The 21,402-nt window shown below is 35.5% G+C and overlaps 1 protein-coding gene across 1 annotated transcript; it reads left to right on the plus strand.

Annotated features, from left to right (window-relative positions):
- Window positions 1-1,944: 1,944 nt before the first annotated feature.
- On the plus strand, window positions 1,945-7,223 carry LOC106664047 (larval cuticle protein A1A-like). Its single transcript, XM_014389443.2, has 2 exons — window positions 1,945-2,335; window positions 6,415-7,223. Exons 1-2 carry the CDS (start codon window positions 2,327-2,329, stop codon window positions 7,159-7,161), a joined length of 756 nt encoding a protein of 251 aa, XP_014244929.1. The 5' UTR covers window positions 1,945-2,326; the 3' UTR covers window positions 7,162-7,223.
- The last annotated feature ends 14,179 nt before the right edge of the window (window positions 7,224-21,402 follow it).

Genomic DNA, 21,402 nt, shown 5'->3' on the forward strand with positions numbered 1-21,402 from the left:
ATTTTCAAATCTTAATAATATTTTACAATTCAACTCGATGCTTATATTTTCAGTGTGAACAAATGTATGGCTTTTTTTTTCTCGACAACATGTCTATTTTTCTCATTTGAAGGACATATCAACGTCATTTTTTCCGCTCTTTTTTAAAATTATTGTCTCTAAGTATCATAATTATATTCCAAGATGCACATTCTTTCTTTGTCTTTTTACAGATTTACATTACTGACAAATATATCGATATATGTTGCTTCCAATCATTCAAAGTTTTTACTATTACTTTCTTTATGTAAAAGTATTATATTATTAATAACCATCACATGATTTGTTGCGATTAAATAGTTTGATAGACCTTTTGGTTCCGATTTATTTTTTACATCTTTTTATGAGGTTTACTTCTTCTTTTTAACAATTGTATGGTTTTGAGTAGATAACCTTTTTACAGCAACATGTTATTTTATAAATTAAAAAAAAAAATTAAATTCACTAATTTTGTGGTCCGCTTGACCAATTGATATATTACAATTAATTAACATTTTTAGTTGATATAAAAAGTCAATGGCACGAGCGGGATTCGAACCCACGATCTTCAGCTAGATACGCCGCTGCTCGACCACCTGAGCTATCGTGACCTTGATCCACTCGTACACTAACTTTCCATCTCAACCCCACCTTTTGAATTTCTAGCAGAAGATCGTGGTTTCGAATCCCGCTCGTGCCATTGACTTTTTATCTCAACTAAAAACCTTAATTAATTGTAATTAAAATTAAAGTTTATCACTTTTTTCTTGAATATTTGAAAGGATACATTTTATTTTGTTTTTTTAAGTATATATACAGGAAGTTCTTAAATGTAGAGAGTGAAGAAGCAAATTATTGGAATTAACAACGAATCAAATGTTGTTGTTTTTAAATCTTTTGCTACTTTGTCATTTTTTGACCAATTTAAAATTCTATTGCACCATTGTTTTCAGGGTAAAATTCACTAGTTTTCGTGGTCCGCTTGACCAATTAGTATCTATCAATTAATTAAGATTTTTCGTTGAGATAAAAAAGTCAGTGTGACGAGCGGGATTCGAACCCACGACCTACGGCTAAATACGCCACTGATCTACCACTTGAGCTATCGTGACTTCGAACCACTCGGACACCAACTTCCATCTCAACCTCACCTATTGAATTTTTCTTCTTTTTTTAATTGAAAGATATTAACTGGTCAAGCGGACCACGAAAACTAGTGAATTTAATAAGTTAAATGAAGTATATCTTCACTAAAAAGCTCTCCGTGGCCATTTCATTCGTCGCCGAGAATCAAATAGATTACACATTTGAAAAATGGCAAAAAGGAGGGAAAATTCAAAAGGTGAAGTTGAGATGGAAGTTAGTGTCCGAGTGGATCGAAGTAACGATAGCTCAAGTGGTAAAGCACCGGCGTATTTAGCCGAAGGTCGTGGGTTCGAATCCAGCTCGTGACAATGACTTTTTTATCTCAACTAAAAATCCTTTCAAATGATGTGTCAGGATGTATAGGCTTGTAGTTGAAATTTTGAAGTTGAACTGGGCCTGATATAGTCTATAATTTTTCTCCAAAAAAGGTAAAAATTTTGAAACAAGACTAAAAAATATCAAACCCGTATTTTTTTTATAGCATCATTAGTTCAAGAAAAATTCAGCCGTGCCATCTAAGCAGGATACTCTATATATCTTGATAGTTTCTTATAGGTTTTTTTTTTTTTTTTTTTTTTTTAAATCTAGATTATCGGTTTTTTCTAATTTGGGTATTTCTCTATTGCCTTTATTGTCATATATATAACATTCTTTTCAATATTATTGGTGATTAATTTTGTAGGATAATTGCTTTCTACTGCCATTGTATATAGAATTTTTAAATTATTTTTATGGAATATACTACTAATATTTAACATTTTTCTGATTTTTAGATTTTTGCGTACGTTCTTTCAACATTTTCCATCAAATAAATTTGTCCAGGTGTAACTCGTACTTTACAATAATATATTTCAAGACGAGGAAACGAATTCGGAAGGTTGCTCAAGACTTCTTCAGATTAGTCCCTCCGACCGAAACAAAATGTGACCACATCCCAAAAAGGCCAAAGTCAATTAAGGGAAGTGCCAGAGAAAGAACCAAGATGGGTAAATAATCGGAGATAAGGTAAGAAACCCTAGAGGATCCCAGAGCGAAGTCCTCCGTGGCACGGGTGAAGTGAAGGGGAAGGCAAGGACGTCCTTAAGGGGTGAACAACTATATATAAACTCTACCCGAGTCTTATCTCGTCACTTCACCTCCTCGCACACCATCGCCAGCAAACATGATTCGTGTAAGTTGCAAACTTCAAAACCCGATACGATTACACGTCTTTACAGATTACGTCTTACTCTTCTTCACTTTAATGACTTTCAAAAAAAAAAAAAAAAACTTTATCCTGCTTCTTCATTAATTTCAAATTGCGCCCCTCATTTTATATTTATCATTAGGAAATCAAGTAACTTTTTTGGTACTTCTAACAAAATCAATATTAGTTTTTATTTTTTTAAAGTATAAAATATATAAGTGAAATTTGGGACATATTTCAATTTGCCATTTATGGAATATATTTTTAAATAAACATATGGAAAATTTTAACAATTTATGATTCAGGTAAAGAGTTGAAATATCAAATTTAAATGATCACATAAAATCAACTGATACGATCTTGAAACGTTTTTATATTTTTTCTTTTCACATAAAATTACTCGTGAATTTGATGTAATAAATATTTCTTAGCGAAATTTTTTTTTCGGTTTTACAAACGTTTTTAATTATACACATTTAAACATTTATCATGTGATGTATGCTTTTAATAAACACAATTATAATTGCTAACGTACTGCAGCGTATGTGCGACCTAATTGAATTCGTGTTGTATTAATAATCAGTCAGGGAATTTCCTTTGAATATTGATTAAACGTAAATTTGTACAGGGTGTTTAAAACCGATTTGTTTACAATCAAGTTAATTAACGCTCATAATTTTAACGTAATATTTATTTTCAATCAAATAATTTGTATAAAAGAGGTATAATTATAAGATCAATTTTGAAAAGTTATGGGATTAATGTATCAGCAGTTTTTTGTACTTCTTACCTAGTACTTCCACTTGAAAAGCTTGAACAGTATTCATGTTGCTCATAAATAAGTTGATTCAAAGTTTATAATTTTATAATGTAAACACTTGGTGAAAATATTGACGTTTTATCCTTTTGTTATTCATTAGGTTTTGTCAGATTTTCCAGTGACACAAAAATGCTTAATGATCTGGCGTGGAACGAACATCTACCACAAAAATAATTTTTTTGTAGTTTTTAGTTTTCGATGGATTTTTAAGAATAGCGTTTTAACCCAAACATAAAACGACACAATGATGAATCAATTCACAATTTAATCCATGAAGATTTCTAATAACATTTTGAAAATTTTCCAAGCCAAAGAAATTTCTCCATTAAATCGAATTGCCATAAGTGTGTGAAAAATTTGAATAATGCTTAAATAACCATTGTTTGTACGAATAATAAAGTTAAATAAAATTTTTCAATTCATTTAGGTTTTTAGTTAAGATAAAAAAGTCAGTGTAACGAGCGGAATTCGAACCCACGACCCTCGGCTAAATATGCAGCTACTCTACCACTTGAGCTATCGTGACCTCGATCCACTCAGACGTTAACTTCCCATCTCAACCCCACTTTTAGAATTTTCCCACCTTTTTGCCATTTTTCAATCAATTCATCGAGGTCACGAAAGCTGAAGTGGTAGAGCAGCGGCGTATCAAGCCGGAGATCGTGGGTTCGAATCCCGCTCGTGACACTGACTTTTTTATCTCAACTAAAAACCTTAATTAATTGAAAGATATTAATTGGTCGAGCGTACCACGAAAACTAGTGAAGTTAAATAAAATGTTATTTTGTAGGGTTAGTTTTCTAATAATGAGCACACGGTCCGTTTTTATCTAAAACTTTATTTTTCCTTTTTTTACAATAGTTCAAGCAGTTCGCTCATGTTCCTGGGAATATTATTTATATAAATAAAATCATACAATTAGAATATTTATAATTAAAATAGTTGTTTCGTTACCTTCTTTAAATACTATTTTTGGCATATATTTTTGACGTCCTTGTGTGTACTGTGTAGCTTACTTTTTCATGTTTAGATTTTTTAAATTTTGATATTTTATTAAGTTAAATTAAAAGTCTGACAAAAACTACTGAAAAATTGTGTTCTTTTCTTCTCGTATGTATGCATAAATGTTAGTTAATTACAAAAATAAATATACGAATTTAAACATATTTGTATGTATACGTATCATTTTTTCTGCACATAGGTTACGTGCCTTCTGAACAATTTCCGATTGGTTTTGAACACTTTTCCCGTAAATGTATTATAAATTCACTGTTTCAAACTAGGACCATAAACAATTTAGTTAAAAAATATCGGCTTGAAAAAAGGAAAAATGTACGTATCATCTTTCTTTGGAATAGAGCCAAAGACTGCAGAACGATCCTGGCAAAGGATAAAATAGTGTCTTGATAACAGTAATCCTCGATAGGCTTTTTCGAACTTTAGATAACAAAAAACTTTTGGAAAGCAACTGGATTCACCGCGAAAAATTGTGTAAAAGAAAAGGTTTGAGAAAAGTTTAACTATACAGCCGAATGGAATTAAAACATTGGATTTTAGTTTAAAAAAGAGGGTTGCAATAAAATATTAAATTAACTAATAATTTTACTTTTTTTAATGTAAGTACGGTATTACAGATTAACAGTATGGCTTGGAAGGATTGGATGTTTTTAGAGAAATTTTGGGCCTATATCATAATATCATAACCTTTCAAAACTGATATTTTTTCATTCTTGCTCGGCAACTCCAGCAGTCCATGACTTATTTGATTCATCATGACAACAGAGAATCTAAGTAATCAGAAGACGGATAATCAAAAATAGTACAAGGATTCAGAAGCGGTAAATAGTGACTTGCTCATGTTAGAAGACTAAGACATTTTTCAACATTAAACCTCGGTGGCTGGACGGATAAGACTGAGGACTACCATCACTCGGGGAGGGTGATTCTCGAGTCTGAAGGCAAATTACTATAAATAGCAAAAGCTGAAATTGACTATTTTCTTTATCGTGTCAACGTTTCGATCTTTATTGAGATCATCTTCAGACCGCATCTCACGATTTCTGAATAATCATAGTCTAACGGCCACTAGGGGACCAAAAAAACATTAAAATCAACTCTCACAACAATTTCTCCTTCATTTATCCGATTCTCGCTGGTGTTCCACATGGAAGCGTTATCGCTCCCCTCCTCTACACAATCTACACGGCTGATCTCACCCTAACACTTTCATAAGACTTCGTTACAGGTGCAGGTAATTAAAACCAAATCACTTATACATACTTGAATCTTGGCGAATGGTGAATCAAGGTTAATTTTTTTTTTTTTGCATATTAGCCATGTGACAAATTCGTATATGTGTGTTCAAATTTGGGGGGTTATTGGGAAAAAAGGGCCAGGGGCAAAGGTGGGAATCGAACCCACGACCGCGGCGTGAGAGTCTCTCATGCTAACCTCTCGGCTACCGCGGTCCCCCTATCAAGGTTAATAAAATTATAAATTTCAATACATTGTTTTCACTCTTAACATAACACCTCTCCCTCCTTTATTTTTCAATAATCGTCCAATCCCCGTTCCTTAGACTGTGCTTCGACAAAGCCTTAACTCGAATCCCCAATATACTCAAACGTAAAAATTTACATACAAGATTCAGTGCTAAAAAGACTACTTGTCAAGCAATCCAAACTTACAGTAACAAAAAAAAACTATACTGCTCTGCTAGCCCCACTATGGTCATACAAACCGCTAAGTGTTCGAATCTTAAAAGACTACAAACCTTAAAATCTAAAATTTTTCGAACAATAGATGACGCTACCCTCTATGCCTCTCACCAGACAATTCAAACCAGCTTAAAAATCCCACTTTGCGAAAATCAGTTACCAAAATTTTCGTTCTAAATTACACCATCACTCAAACCAATTGACCAGAGAATTGTCATCGTCAACATTACCCGCCAATCCTCATCGGAGACTGGCGCGACGTCGGCCACGCGTCAGTTAGTTGCCTAACATCGGCAAAGGATAGTTGCCAAGTGATGTCCACCCTGTTCGTGAACTAAAGGCTAACATCACTGGATAGACACCTTGTGTGGTTCGCACAATATAATAACAATTTCAATATTTTTGCTTGTTGCATGCATAAATTAACCTTACAAAATTTAACAACCGGTGGATAGTGCAATCGTTGAGGAAACCCTGGAGAAATATTGTTTCATTTTTGTCCTAAATTAATAGTTTTTCATTTCCAGGCAATACTTGTCGTCGCAGTGGTTGCTGCATTAACAGCTTGTGGTAACGCTCAATTAGGCCACTACTATAACAGAGGTTACGGTTACGGAGGATACGGCTTGGGAAACTTCGGAGGATTCAATCTTGGAGGTAATTACGGAGTGGCTCCCGCAGTCGCCAGGGCAGGTTATGTCGGAGATTACAGTAACTTCGGAGTAGCGCCTGTAGGATTTCCAGTGAGGAACGCAGTCTACCAACCGGCGCCGGTCGTCGTCAGCCGTCCGGTAGTCAGCCAACCTAGAGTGCTCAACACCCATCTCAGGGAAGACGCGGAATACGACGCAAACCCTCAGTATTCTTTCTCCTACGACGTCCAGGACAGCGTTACCGGCGACGCGAAAAGCCAATCGGAGTCGCGTAGCGGCGACGTCGTTCAAGGCAGCTATTCGCTCGTCGAACCCGACGGCTCAAGGAGGACGGTCGACTACACCGCCGACCCAGTTAACGGATTCAACGCCGTCGTAAGGAAAGACGGTGAAGTCGCTCAATCACACATGCCCGGCCGAGTGCCATTTTTCAACCACGCACCCGTCGCTCTCGCACGTCAGCAAGTGGCTCTTCCCAGGGTTCACACCGTTCAAAGTCAAGTACCAGTCCAAGCCTATCAAGGTGCCGTTCAGGGCTTCGCTCAACCCGGTCTTTTCAGAGGACCAGGACCAGTCGTCAGCCACTCCTTTTCTTCTCCGCACTCTTCTTTCACCTACTAATTTCACAAAGTGCTGAACTGACATAAACAAATTTTTATCAAAATAAAATTTATAGAAAAATATAATATTATTATTTTTATCCAAATCTAAATTCTCTTAGATATAGTCTGATACATAATCTATGTTCTAATATTCTTAGAACAAATCTGAGGATTTCAGTCACCGCAACAGTTTATGCATTGGCACTGCACTCATCACTGGAACATAAAGATCCAGGGTTCGAATCCAGCGGTCCTCATTCGAAACTGATATACTTAGAAAGGGTTTATTTTCAAAAACGCCTGCACCTCCATATAACTAGGAATATGGGTTCATATAACCTTGCAGATGAAATACCTTGGTAAAAAAATAGATAACATGTATTCGTATAATACACAATTTATTCACATTTCACGTTTAAGTTTAAGAACGAAAGAATTGCCAGTAGCCTCAAAAAGCCATTATTGTAGTATTTAATTTTAATCTTGTTAAAGTTCATATTTTCGTTAATTTTAGGTTTTTTCTCTTCTATAACTATTCTTCTGTCATGTACATATCATCATTTCATTTTCATTATCATCATTCTGATGTGTTCCACCTAATTATTGAATGCAACTCTTTGGCTCCATATAGAGAGCGCGTTGGAATGCCATAAGATATGAGAATTATGCTTGAACACGGCAGCCAGATGCTCGGTATCCTTTATTCAGATTCTTGGAGGAAACAGGGTTTTTTTTATTGCATATAGTAATGATATTTTTATGACAATGTATGGTAATGGCATTTATTAGCGTGAATGTGTATTGTGAGAGGGTCATCCAAGTCAGTGTCACCAGCGGGATTCGAACCCACGACCTTCAGCAAGACTCGGACACTAACTTCCCATCTCAACAACACCTTTTGAATTTTCCCTCCTTTTTGCCAATTTTCAAATGTCGTGTAATCTATTTGATTCTCGGCGACAAATGAAATGGCCAAGGAGAGCTTTAGTGAAGGTATACTTCATTTTACTTATTAAATCCATTAGAGTTCGTGGACCGATTGACCAAATAATTTTTTCAATTCAAGAATCGAATGGATTACACGATATTTGAAAAATGGCGAAAAGGAGGAAGATTCGAAAGGCGGGTTGGGATGGGAGGTTGGTGTCCTAGTGGATTGAAGTCACGATAGCTCAAGTGGTAGAGCTGGTAGAGTCTTGGGTTCGAATCCAGCTCTGACACTGACTTTTTATCTCAACCAATACTTTACATAAATTTTTTTTTTAAATTTAGAAATCGTGAGATGCGGTCTGGTGTGATGTAGGTTTCAGAAAAACATTTTCTTTATCGTTTATTTATTAAACACATTTCTCTTGTCCGATACTTTAAAATAGCTTTCAAAAATTATAAAACAATTCAAACACTTTTTCCCAAAATTAAACATCCCAAACCAATAACAAATAAATCTGACGCAATCTACAAAATCAACTGTTTAAACTGTCCGGAAACTTACATCGGTCTTACATCCCAATATCTGGACAAGAGAGCAAAGCAACATATCTATGATTGCAAAAAACCTAAGCAAAATCTTACAGCACTCGCTACCCACCATTTTGAACACCAAAACAATTTCGACTTAAAAAATACAAAAATATTACATACAGAACAAAACAAACATAAACGTAATTTCTTAGAAATGTTTCGACTTCAAAAATCCAAAAATATTACATACAGAACAAAACAAACATAAACGTAATTTCTTAGAAATTGTTTATATCTACAGAGATAAACACAGCATCAATTACAGGACAGATACATGTAAACTCAGTCGCAGCTACGCCAATATCATTAATCAAATTCAATACAGATAACATACTTATATCATCACATTACATTCCGCACATCAAATATTTTTCCCATAGTCTAATTTCCCAAAAATTTAGCTTCCCTTTTCCTATTTACCCCCTTTCTATATAATCCTGAAAGGATAACCTGGCCGAACTTTTTCACCTCAAAGAAGCCGACGCCTTATACAAAAATGTCTTTTCTACACCGACATCCATACCCACACCTTCAAAATCCAACGTATATAAACACAAAATAGCAAAATCTCACTGGCACTCTCGACACGACACGCCAGAATGGCACATTTACACAGAAGACAAACACTTTGAGTGAGTAGAAATACTTTGATTGAATATATAAAAAAATATATTTTGCATTTTATAAATTCACTTTTCCACATCCAAAATATAATTATAATATATAAACAATGAAGATGATCTCAATAAAGATCGAAACGTTGGCACGATAAAGAAAATGTTTTTCTGAAACCTACATCACACCAGACTGCATCTCACGATTTCTAAATAAATATCGATTAACGGTCACTAATCACCACACATTTTACATAAAGATTAATTAATTGAAAAAAGTCATTTGGTCAATCGGATCACGAACTCTAATGGATTTAGTAAATATTAATAATGAGTTAGAGTGTAACGAGTTTGGATCTAGGAACTGCATGCGTTGCTGAATTTCCCTAGTTGTTGACACCACCCAGAGCCCAACTTCGGACGCTGGACGGATAAGACTGAGGTCAGACCATCTTGCCAAGACCCAAGGTAGATGATTCTCGAGGCCTGGCGGTTGCCTACAATTGATAGGCTCTACTCTGTACATCTGCAGATTTTAACTTATATAAATCCTAATCTATACCCCTGTATATTTTGGTTTTATAATTCCATAATTTTGTTAATATTAGAAAATATATGAAGTCCGATATGTAGATCGATGCTTAGCTGACGGAGTATTTTCCAATAATGGGATAAGAAATATACACATTTTCTTGATATACATAAACATCAATATTATGAGAGATAAAGCGGAAGCCTATAAGTATACATCCAATAGTAAGTATATATATATATATATATATAATACATATTCCTATCAACTCGGCGTCCCCTCAAAGAAATTTTACATTTAAACCGTTGAACTATTTATATGTATATATATAATGTTAAAATATATAATTTATGTATATAACATATATATATATAATTTTCTTACCATTGGTAATCAATTTTCGTAGAGAGTTTTAGTAAGAAATTCTTAGTTAAATATGTTTTAATGTTTCTATATATTTTATAAATGTGAATGCTTTTAAAAATATTACCAATTTATATTCCTCAGGAGCTGTTTAATTTTATAGGGGCGTTAAAGTTTAGACTTTACCTGTGCCGTCGATTGTGAACAAAACCTGTGATATGTTGACCTAAGGGAGTATTGGAACTGCAAATATTTGCACTTCATCAGTTGATCGAAACATGTTTTTATTCCGTGTTTTCACTAAGGATAAGATAGACGAGAGAAGAAAATAAACTTACGTGTTGCACTTATGACCTCTGCCATGTAACACTCGTGAGGACTTCAATATCAAAACTACGTTAACATAAACGAGTTATTTTTATCTCTCTCCCACACATCAAATATCAAACGTGAAGATATTGAGTTTGTCTATTTTATATAATATAACAACAACAAAAAAGATGTCAAGATATTAACTTGCCTTGATTAATTGATACTTCGATAAAAGGAAAATGTTACGAACCTAATGTTTTATCCTCAGCGATCCGTGTTGAATGTCAGACACCATAAAACTGTCCCCAAAAGATTTGGATTAACGAGAATTATCTGTAGTGAAACAAATACGTCTCATGGGCCCACTTCTGCTCAGGAGACACCCTAAGACCGATCCCTTCTGGGGGTAAATTAATTAATGATAGAACTACAAAAAAGTCTTCTCCAAAAATGCCCTATTTAAAGGAAAAATTTCCATAACTTGAAAATAAAACGTCTTAAATAAAAAAATAAAAAACCTACCCAGTCTTCTAACTTGCTAACAGCAATCTTATATTTTTATAATTTTTTTATTAGAATTTTATATTTTTCAATGTGAACCAATTTTTACAAAAAACAAAAACAAAAGTGAACTATCATCATTGACTAACATCATTGGCTAATTAATTAAGGTTTTTAGTTGAGATGAAAAAGTCAGTATCACGAGCAGGATTCGAACCCACGATCTTCGTCTAGATACGCCGCTGCTCTACCACTTGAGCTATCGTGACCTCGATCCACTCGGACACCAACTTCTCATCTGAGCCCCACCTTTTGAATTTTCCCTCCATTTCTCCATTTTTCTAATTTTTTATCTCAACTAAAAACCTTAATTAATTGAAAGATATTAATTGGTCAAGTGGATCACGAATCTAGTGAAATTAGTAAGTTTAAATTAAGTATATCTTCACTAAAAAGCTCTCCGTAGTTATTTCATTTGTCGCCAGAATCAAATAGATTACACGTACATTTGAAAAATGGCAAAAAGGAGGGAAAATTCAAAAGGTGCATGCAACCAGATTTTTATGTTTCTATCGAGCGTTGCGTTTGTGTTAATTTCTTGGTATTAATGTAATTTATTATCGTGAAAAGAAGGGGTTGCTTGTAACCCCGTCCCGAGGAATATCGAGTGCTCTAAGGTGAGCGTGTGATGGAAAGTAATAGTAAGTTTTTACGCTGAAAACAATGATGTAATCGAATCTTAAATTGGTCAAAAAATGACAAAATTATGGCAAAAAGAAACCGGCAACGTAATTTCAAAGAAGAGCTGAATATTTTACTGCACGTACGCGAAAATCCGAATACCTCTCTCCGAAATGTTGGAAGGGTTTTAGATTTTTCAAAAAATAAAATTAGATGTATTCCGGACGTAGAATTTTAATATTTTAAGGCATATCGCTTGTCCAGGGACTTCCGGACTCTGATAATGACGGGAGTCCAACATTCCTTCCACAAATTTCAATTTGGGAGGCTGAAGAAAACGTTCTTCCATACATCTTACGGACTGATGAATCCAAGTTCACCTCTAATGGCGTAATAAACCGTTGGAATTTCCGAACGTGGGCAGAGGAAAATCCGAGAATTTCGTATTCATGTGGTTCGCTTAGAAAAATGGCAAAAGGAGGGAAAATTAAAAAAAAAAGTGGCGTTGAGATGGGAAGTTAGTGTCCGAGTGGGTCGAAGTCAGGATAGCTCAAATTATAGAGCATCGGCGTATCTAGCCGAAGTCGTGTGTTCGAATCCCGCTTGTGACACTGACTTTTTTATCTCAACTTGTAAAGACCAAATATTCAACAACAAAAAAAATCCCACTTCACCAATTTAAATAAACAAAATTGTCAGAGGCGCATTCCAATCGCTCCCATGATGCATTGGGTTCCCATCGATAGGGCGTTGCATGAAAATAAAAACAAAAAGGCATTCCGAGTTGGGAGCTCCATGAAAGTACTTGCTACCATCCGGTGAGTCAATTCCCTTTTTTTTCTGTGAATAGAAAATCATTTCCCTTTCCATCTTCTGGGAGTGCGCCCGCTCCTTTCATTAAAAAAAAAGATAAATTTTTGTTTAATAAAATTATTAAAATAGGTTTTAAAAGAGCTTTATATATTTTATTCGTGCTAAGAGAAGCAATTATGTTCATTTTTCCTGTGGTTTCATTCTTTTCATTTTAGTTCAGAGCAGTTTCTCATTTTATTTTATTTTTATAATAAAAGCGATTTTTTTATGTTCAAAATTTTTTATTTATTTCTTTTCCTCTTTAAATTTTTGATTTGTGGGCATACTTGAAGCACAAGTCATTTTGGAACTTTCAATCTCTATTTATAAAATTGGTAGCAGAGCGTGGTTCGTTTCTGCAGAACTTAAAATCAGCTGAACAGACAAAATCGTCAGCGTTCTTGTAAGAAACGATATGTCGGAACATGAAGAAATCTTTACTCCTAACCAAGATTCTAACACAATGATTAATCAATTGCTGGACAGTGAAAAAAATGAGATTACACAAGCTTTAACAAAAGCACTAGATTTATCTCAAAACTCATTTTATTTAACATTAATAAGAGACGCATTATCACAAGTGTTACACAATTCACCAGGAAGCATTCGTTCTAAATTGAAACCACATGAGGGGAATTAGTAAAAAAATACAAAATTTCGATCCCAAGTTAGTCCTACAGCTCCCTCTGGGTTGGTGTGCAAATTAGGATTCTGCGAAGCAACAGGTCGCTCAACCCTGAATTTTTTTTTCATTTTCTTTGATTGTCTTTTTACACGATTTGATTTTTTTACTAATTCCCCTACGTGTGGTTTCAATTTAGAACGAATGCTTTCTGGTGAATTGTGAAACACTTGTGATAATGCGTCTCTTATTAATGTTAAATAAAATGAGATTTGAGATAAATCTAGTGCTTTTGTTAAAGCTTGTGTAATCTCATTCTTTTCACAAGGGAATTGACTCACCATGGTAGCAAGTACTTTCATGTAGCTCCCAACTCGGAATGCCCTTTTGTTTTTATTTTCTTGCAACGCCCTGTCGATACGGAACCCGATGGATCATGGGAGCGATTGGAATGCGCCTCTGACAATTTTGTTTATTTAAATCGGTGAAATGGGATTTTTTTTTAACATTTGGTCTTTACAAACTAAAAACCTTAATTGAAAGATATTAATTGGTCAAGCGGACCACGAAACTAATGAATTATTGGCTAACCTGGAACCGACATACAGGAATTAAAAGACGAGAATTAAGCAGATAATTCGGACTACAGCACAAATTATTATCAAAAACACCACTCTTATCAACACAAAACAAACTAACACTTTGACCCTATTAGACCCAATTTGGGCAGGAGAACTGTGGGGCACCGCCAAGTTTTCAAAAAGCCAAAGTATACAGTCCTTTGTATCCAAAGTCCTCAGAACTATTGTCGACGCTACCTACTACGTTTCCAACAAAATCCTTTACAATGACTTACAATACCCTTCGTTAAAACCCAAATGTCGGAAAAAAAAAATTTTCATCGCATTAAAAACTATTCTCACATCTTAGCACATGCATGTCCAACATGGCTCATCCCTATCCGCCTAACGAATAGTACATGACTAACTATTCAGAAAGCTAGGGAGCAAAAGCTCTGACTGCCCTCAAAATATATGCAAATGATAAATAATATTGTATCTCATTACGTGATGTATATAATTCCTACAGATGGTAATAAATAAATATTTAACAAAAATTGAAAAATATTGAGCAACTTTTGATTTTTTCGGCGAAATTAGGTTAAAATATAATCAATGGCAAAAAAATGGAAAAATGGTAAAAAAGAAGGGAAAATTCAATAAAGGTGGGGTTGAGGTGGGATTTTGGTGTCCGAGTGGATCGAAGTCACGCTAGCTCAAGTGGTAGAGCAACGGCGTATTTAGCCGAAGGTCGTGGGTTCGAATCCCGCCCGTGACATTGACTTTTTTATATCAACCTTACTTAAAGATTAATTTGGGGCGACGGTGGCCGCAACGGCGTTGACACGGCGCTCATCACTGTAAGGGAAAATATCCCGGGTTCGAATCCAGCGGCCCTGCATTAGAACCCGACATACTTACAAATGGGCTTTTTTTTAAACACCGGCACCTGAGGTTTATATGACCTGTGCTGTTGCGAACCCTCGTAAAAAAGAAAAAAAACAATTAATTAAAATGTAATAAAATTTCATGATTTTTTTTGGTCTTTTTGTTATTTATAATACTCTTAGAATTTGTAATTACATTAATTAGTACAAAATTAGCTCGTGTTGATAAACTCGAGCTTATCAGATGAATGGAGGCGTTGCAGACGACGTGACGGTCAGCGACAGGTCTAACCGGTTGTCTGTCGTTCCATCCAAAACAGAGTTAATTTCGGCATATGCCTTTCTTTTTTTTCCCACTTTTTGGTAAGAATTGCCATTAGATGATTCACTAAAATCGCTTAGCAAGTCTTCCTACAATTTATTTTTCCCGATATCCTTTTTCGTTGGACGGGTTTCGCAAAGACGCTGTTGAAATGCCCTCTGCCAGCACTAAAACTGACCATCGCTTAAAAAAAAAAAATTGTTTCCTTTGACCATAAGACATTTGAAAATGGGTTTCACCTGCACGTATTTAAATTTCACAAATTATACATCTATTATGGCTTTTTTATGTAAATAGACGTTGTTGTTTATTTTAAATTCATTTAAAATAGGTAAATAATTCTATCTAATAACTAACTAAAAAAATAACTAAGTTAAACTAAAAATCGTTCTGAAAGCCGTCGTGGATAAGTTCATCTAGGGTCCTTAACAATAAATAGGTGCGACTTAATACGGTTTATATATTTTTTTTAAATTAATTAATATTTTAAACCGAAAAATAATTATTAACTGTCTTACTAACTAAAAACTAAAGCCATTCTGTATTTGTTACTGCATATATTTTTTATTTATTCTTAATTTTTTATATAATTTTTTACATTATGTAATAATAACTAATAAATAGGGGACCGCGGTAGCCGAGTGGTTAGCGTGAGAGACTCTCGGCTCATAGACGCCGCGGTCGTGGGTTCGATTCCCACCGTCGCCTCTGGCCCTTTTTTCACGATATGAACAATATGAACAATCATACAAGAATTCGTCACCATGGTTAATATGCATAGATCATAAGGCAAAAAACAAAAAAAAAAGAAAAATTAACCTTATTCCAATCTGTCCATTAGAACATAGGCCCACTACTGTAAAGTACAATTATTTAAAACCAAACTGGCATGGTTCTTTTGGACATCGAAAAGACCTTCGATACCATTCAGCAGGAGGGAATAGTGTACTGGTTAATTAGGTATATATTCCGGGCATACCTTGCCAAGCTAGTGCACTCATTCTTAAACAAAAGATCATTCCGAGTTTCCCCAACGTTGCTATTTCTCCTCTATTTGACATAGTCGCAGGGATCCATCTTGGGCCCCTGTCTGTTCTCACCCTTTCTCCACCTTTGCCTAATATAAGGATCAGTTGCTGTTCCATCACCAAGAAACCGGCAGTGTAATTTCGACGAAGAGCTGAATACTTTACTGTATTTATGTAAGATGTCGCGAAGAAAAAGTTAGTGTCACGAGAGGGATTCGAAAACCCACGACTCGGCTGGGTTCGAATCCCGCTCGTGACACTAACTTTTTCACTTCGAACAAAACCTTACTTAAAAATTCACTAATTTCGTGGTCCGCTTGACCAATTAATATATTACAATTAATAAAGATTTTTAGTTGAGATAAAAAAGTCAATGGCACGAGCGGGATTCGAAAACCCACGACTCGGCTGGGTTCGAATCCCGCTCGTGACACTAACTTTTTCACTTCAAACAAAACCTTACTTAAAAATTCACTAATTTCGTGGTCCGCTTGTCCAATTAATATATTACAATTAATAAAGATTTTTAGTTGAGATAAAAAAGTCAATGGCACGAGCGGGATTCGAACCCACGATCTTCGGCTAGATACTCCGCTGCTCTACCAGCAGCTATTGCCGACGTGGTAGAGTAGCGGCGTATTTAGTCGAAGGTCGTGGGTTCGAATCCCGCTCGTGCCATTGACTTTTTTATCTCAACTAAAAACCTTACTTACTTAAAAATGTTAATTAAATGAAAGAAGTAATTTGGTCACTAATATAATGGATTTTACTGTATGTTTGCGAAAATTCGAATTCCTCTCTCCGAAATGTTGGAAGGGTTTTAGTTTTTCAAAAAATAAAATTAGAGATGTACTCCGGACTTACAATTTTAAGCCATATGCACTAGTTTTTCCAGGGACTTCGGGACTCTGATCATGGCAGGCGTGTAAGGTTTCTTGCACAAATGTCGATTTGGGAGGCTAAGAAAACTTTCTTCCATGTATCCAAGTTCACCACTAACGGCATATTGAAATTTTCGAACATAGGCTGATGAAAATCCGAGAATTTCGTACTCTTATCATCATCAGGTGGTTCACAGTATCAACGTTTGGTGTGGACTTTCTTGGAATAAATTAATTGTGCCTTATTTCTACAAAAATAATTTAAATGGTGCTCAGATTCGCCATTTTTTAGGTTTTATCTGCACTGTTAGATTATGTTCCTCTGCAACAATGACAAAGAATGATTCTCCAGCTTGATGGAGCAGAAAGATTATTTTCGTAAAAATGGACCATTTAAGTTGGACAATTTTGGAAAAACCTGGAGAAAATGAAATAAGTCTTCTACCACGTATGGTCCGTTACGTAACGGGCACTCCATCTCTTATCTGCTCGATTGTAGCTTAAGTTTTATAGTTTCACTTCTTTTTGCCATCATCAATTGACAATAAGTAGGGAAGTTTCGGGTGCAAATAGCTCCTATTCTTCAACTCGAAATTACATTCCTGACTTTCATTTCACCTCACTTCCTCGTATTTTTCGACGCGATTGAACTGTATTTAACATTTAAGTAATACTATAAAAGCTTTTCCAATCTTTAATATTATTTAATGCCGTGGGTACTTCTTGGTTAGGATATACTAGAAATAGTTGTCCGAGTGGAAGTCACGATAGCTTAAGTTGTAAAGCAGCGGCGTATTTAGCCGAAGGTCGTGGGTTCGAATCCGGCTCGTGACACTGATTTTTTTATCTCAACCAAAACCTTAATTAATTGAAAAGAATTTATTTTTTCAATCGGACCACGAAACCTAATAGAGGTTATTCCTATTCTACCAAAAAAAATCTGTGATATCAGTATATCAAATAATCATCTACACCAGGCATATGTTCCGTTTCCCTTGTACTTCCTGGCCCAAGGCCCTGTTTCATAAATAATTACAAACTAATATTAATGTAATACCTTGTAATTTTTACAATGTTCTTTCATAAACTATCACTAACTACACAATTATTTGGAAAACCTGTCAATATTTGTGTTGACGCCCCAAGAAGCTTTCATTTTTTTTGTTGTTTTCGGCTGACCAAGGTTCGCCTCGGGAGGCCCTGTTTAACTCGCTGAGGCCCCATTGTTTTTATTTTGGCAAGCGATAACTCCGGTGTCTTCGGCCTTTGCACGGGAGCAAGTCAGTCTCTCGCTAGCCTGGGTCAGCACAAGACGCACCTTTACCGAATCGATTATCGAACCCAATATCGATTTTCTTTGGACCTTCACCATCGATTCAAGTTCAACAACTTGTCGTCCCATCACCGACCTTACGGCTACGTCAACTGTTTCGTCATCCGGCTCTACAGGCGCCTTCGTCGGAGTTGAACCCAGCAGGAACCTCCAGCTCAACACCGTTTGTTTCGATTGCTGGGAGAAGCGAGTCGTCAACCCAAGTACCCTTTTCGTTTCGTCTTTTATTTTATTTTTAATTTTATTGTCGTAAAACCCTGGCCAGTAGGTTTAATCATAAATTTTTTGATAATTAAGGAAATTTCTTTTAACTTTTTCTTAGTGTAAATACATTGTAAATATTTAATTTTTGTTTAAAGTATTATCAATCTCCCCTTTCATTTTCCCAAATCCCTCTTAAAATATAATAAATAGTGGCCACCTATAAACAAAAAAAACAAAATTTAATTGTACCTTTTGGAACGGGTACGGAAGTTTGCGGGTCAATTAAGATCCGCCCTTCCCCCCAACAATTTGTATTATTAATACAAGCTTCAGAGTTCAAAATTCCAAAGGGTAGATAACCTTTGCCCCTGCTTTTCAATACAATCCTCGAGATGTACTTTTCAGTAGTGATGACTAATAATTTACTGGCCATGTTGCTCGACAGAATGTTACTAGGTGTAGAAACATCTATAAAACAGGATCAATGGCTAAATATCGAACTCTGTCTATTGTATCTTGTTGTTTTTCATATTGTAAACGGAAGAGTATAATTAATCAGAAACGGAAATGACTGCTGATTGATCACTTTCGATTCCGCAGTAATCACGGAATGGGAATGGGCCGATAGTGGCAAGTGACATCCGAATTGAATGGTGTGATGGCCGAAGAGCCCGTCGCCGTCTCTTCGGCCCATCCATTCGTTCCATAATGGTTGACGTTGTATCGACAGGTTTATACCTGCCCGAATATTAATCTTCACTCCCCTCCTCGGGTCGAACATCAAACTTATTGAGTGGACTAATCGACGGCTTACTCCGCCGAAATTCAATTATCGTTGACGTTAAATTAATTTTACGACGTGGAATTTTACAGTCAAATTTGAAGAGTGCGGCAATGTTTTTCCAATTTAAGAAATAAACCCATTATATTTGGTAGTACGATTGACCAAATAACATCTTTCAATAAATTAATCTCTATGTAAAATACTGGTTGAAATAAAAAATCTAGTGTCACGAGCGGGATTCGAACCGACGACCTTCGGCTAATACGCCATTGCTCAACCACTTAAGCTATCGTGACTTTCATCCACTCGGACACCAAATCCCCACCTCAACCTACAACTTTTCGAATTTTCCCTCCTTTTTGCCATCTTTTAAATGTCGTTCAATTGGCATAATGAGCCAGCTTCACGAGCAAGATTCGAACCCAGGACCTTCGGCTAAATACGCCGCTGCTAGACTATTTGAGCTTTTGAGGGAGGTAAAATTCAAAAGGTGGGGTTGAGATGGGAAGTTGGTGTCAAGTGGATCGAAGTCGCGATAGTTTAAGAGGTAGAACAGCGGCGTATTTATCCGAAGGTCGTGGGTTCGAATCCCGCTCGTGACACTGACTTTTTATCTTAACTAAAACCTTAATTAACAATTACTTAATATAAAAGTAACCTCGCATATCCCATCTCATGGTTGATAAGTCTTCACTGACTTTATAGCTTCCTTGCAAAACAAAATAAAAAAATTGTACGTCACGATACTATAAAATTTTCATAATTTCCAACTATAAATTTTTATTTTTGTGTTTAGAGGGATGAATACGGATTTAAAAATTATTTCCTCCATTGCAACCTGTACAGGGTGTTTGGCTATTCGTGGCACAAACTTTTTCAGTGGTTTCTACATTCAAAATGAAACCAAAAAGTCTTGATTAACTATGGCCCGAATCTCAGCAGTTTCGGAGTTATTCCACTTTTTCTCATTTTTTTAAGATGTAATGAATTTGCTTCAAATAAACAATGATAACTCCAAAGCTAAAAAGTTTTGGACAAATCTGTTAATAACATTGAAAACTAGGTTAAATTTCCAATAAGTTGTGATCAATACCAAACTTGTAAACGTTCGTGAAATAAGCAATTTAGTAGCTGGACATTAAAAAAAATGTGTTTATTTTTTTCCAACTTGAAAAACTTACCATGGTGATTTTAAACTTCTATTTCCAACCCAAAAAAATTATTTTTCAAAGTTCTTTCCGAGTGGATCGGACACCAACTTCCCTTCTCAACCCACCTTTCGAATCCTTTTTGCCATTTTTCGGTGATACTAGCTTTTTTATTTCAACCAATATCTCACATAAAGATTAATTAATTGAAAGAAGATATTTGGTCAATCGGACCACGAAATGTAATGGATTTAATAAGTAAAACGAAGGATATCTTCACCAAACCTTCCGTGGCCATTTCATTTGTCACCGAGAATCGAATCTTTATTGCACGACATTTGAAAAAATGCAAAAAGGAGAGAAAATTCAAAAGGTGGGTTTGAGATGGGAAGCTGGTGTCCGAGTGGATCGAAGTTACGATAGCTCAAGTCGTAGACCAGCGGCGTACTAGCCGAAGGTCGTGGGTTCGAATCCCGCTCGTGACACTACCTCATTTAGCCATTGAACGATATTTGGAAGATGGCAAAAACGAGGGAAAATTTGAAAGGTTGTAGGTTGGGATGGGGAGTTAGTGTCCCAGTAGCGGCGTATTTAGCCGAAGGTCGTGGGTTCGAATCCCGCTCGTGACACTAGCTTTTTTATTTCAACCAATACCTTACATAAAGAATTGAATTAAGAAATACAGTAGACGTCGTATAACAAAACCTATAAATATTGCTATGAATGAAAGACAATTATTTATAAACTCTACCAACCATGTACAATTTATAAGTTGAGCAAATATTAAATTATGATATAGAAATTCCTTGGCATAATTCATCAAGGCACGTCAGGCCAAATAGATATCACGTAGGGAGTTTAAGGGCGAAAAACAGCTGAGGTCATCGCCGACCCTTCTCATATTGTTCCTTATTTTTCATACCTTTCACGATTACCGAAGATCTATGTATTAAAATCCTAGTCTCTCGTTCGTATCTCAGGCCAACATTACGCCCAATTATTTTGAAATGTCTGCGGAGCATGAAACGTTTTTAGTAATGCAAGAATGAAAATCGTGGTATTCATGCAACCATTGTGTCATTCTATATATTTAATTTGGCCGTTAGACGTTGGAG

The sequence above is a fragment of the Cimex lectularius genome, unplaced genomic scaffold (assembly GCF_000648675.2).
Source record: "Cimex lectularius strain Harlan isolate CLEC.00 unplaced genomic scaffold, Clec_2.1 scaffold374, whole genome shotgun sequence".
Taxonomy (NCBI): Eukaryota; Metazoa; Arthropoda; class Insecta; order Hemiptera; family Cimicidae; genus Cimex; species Cimex lectularius.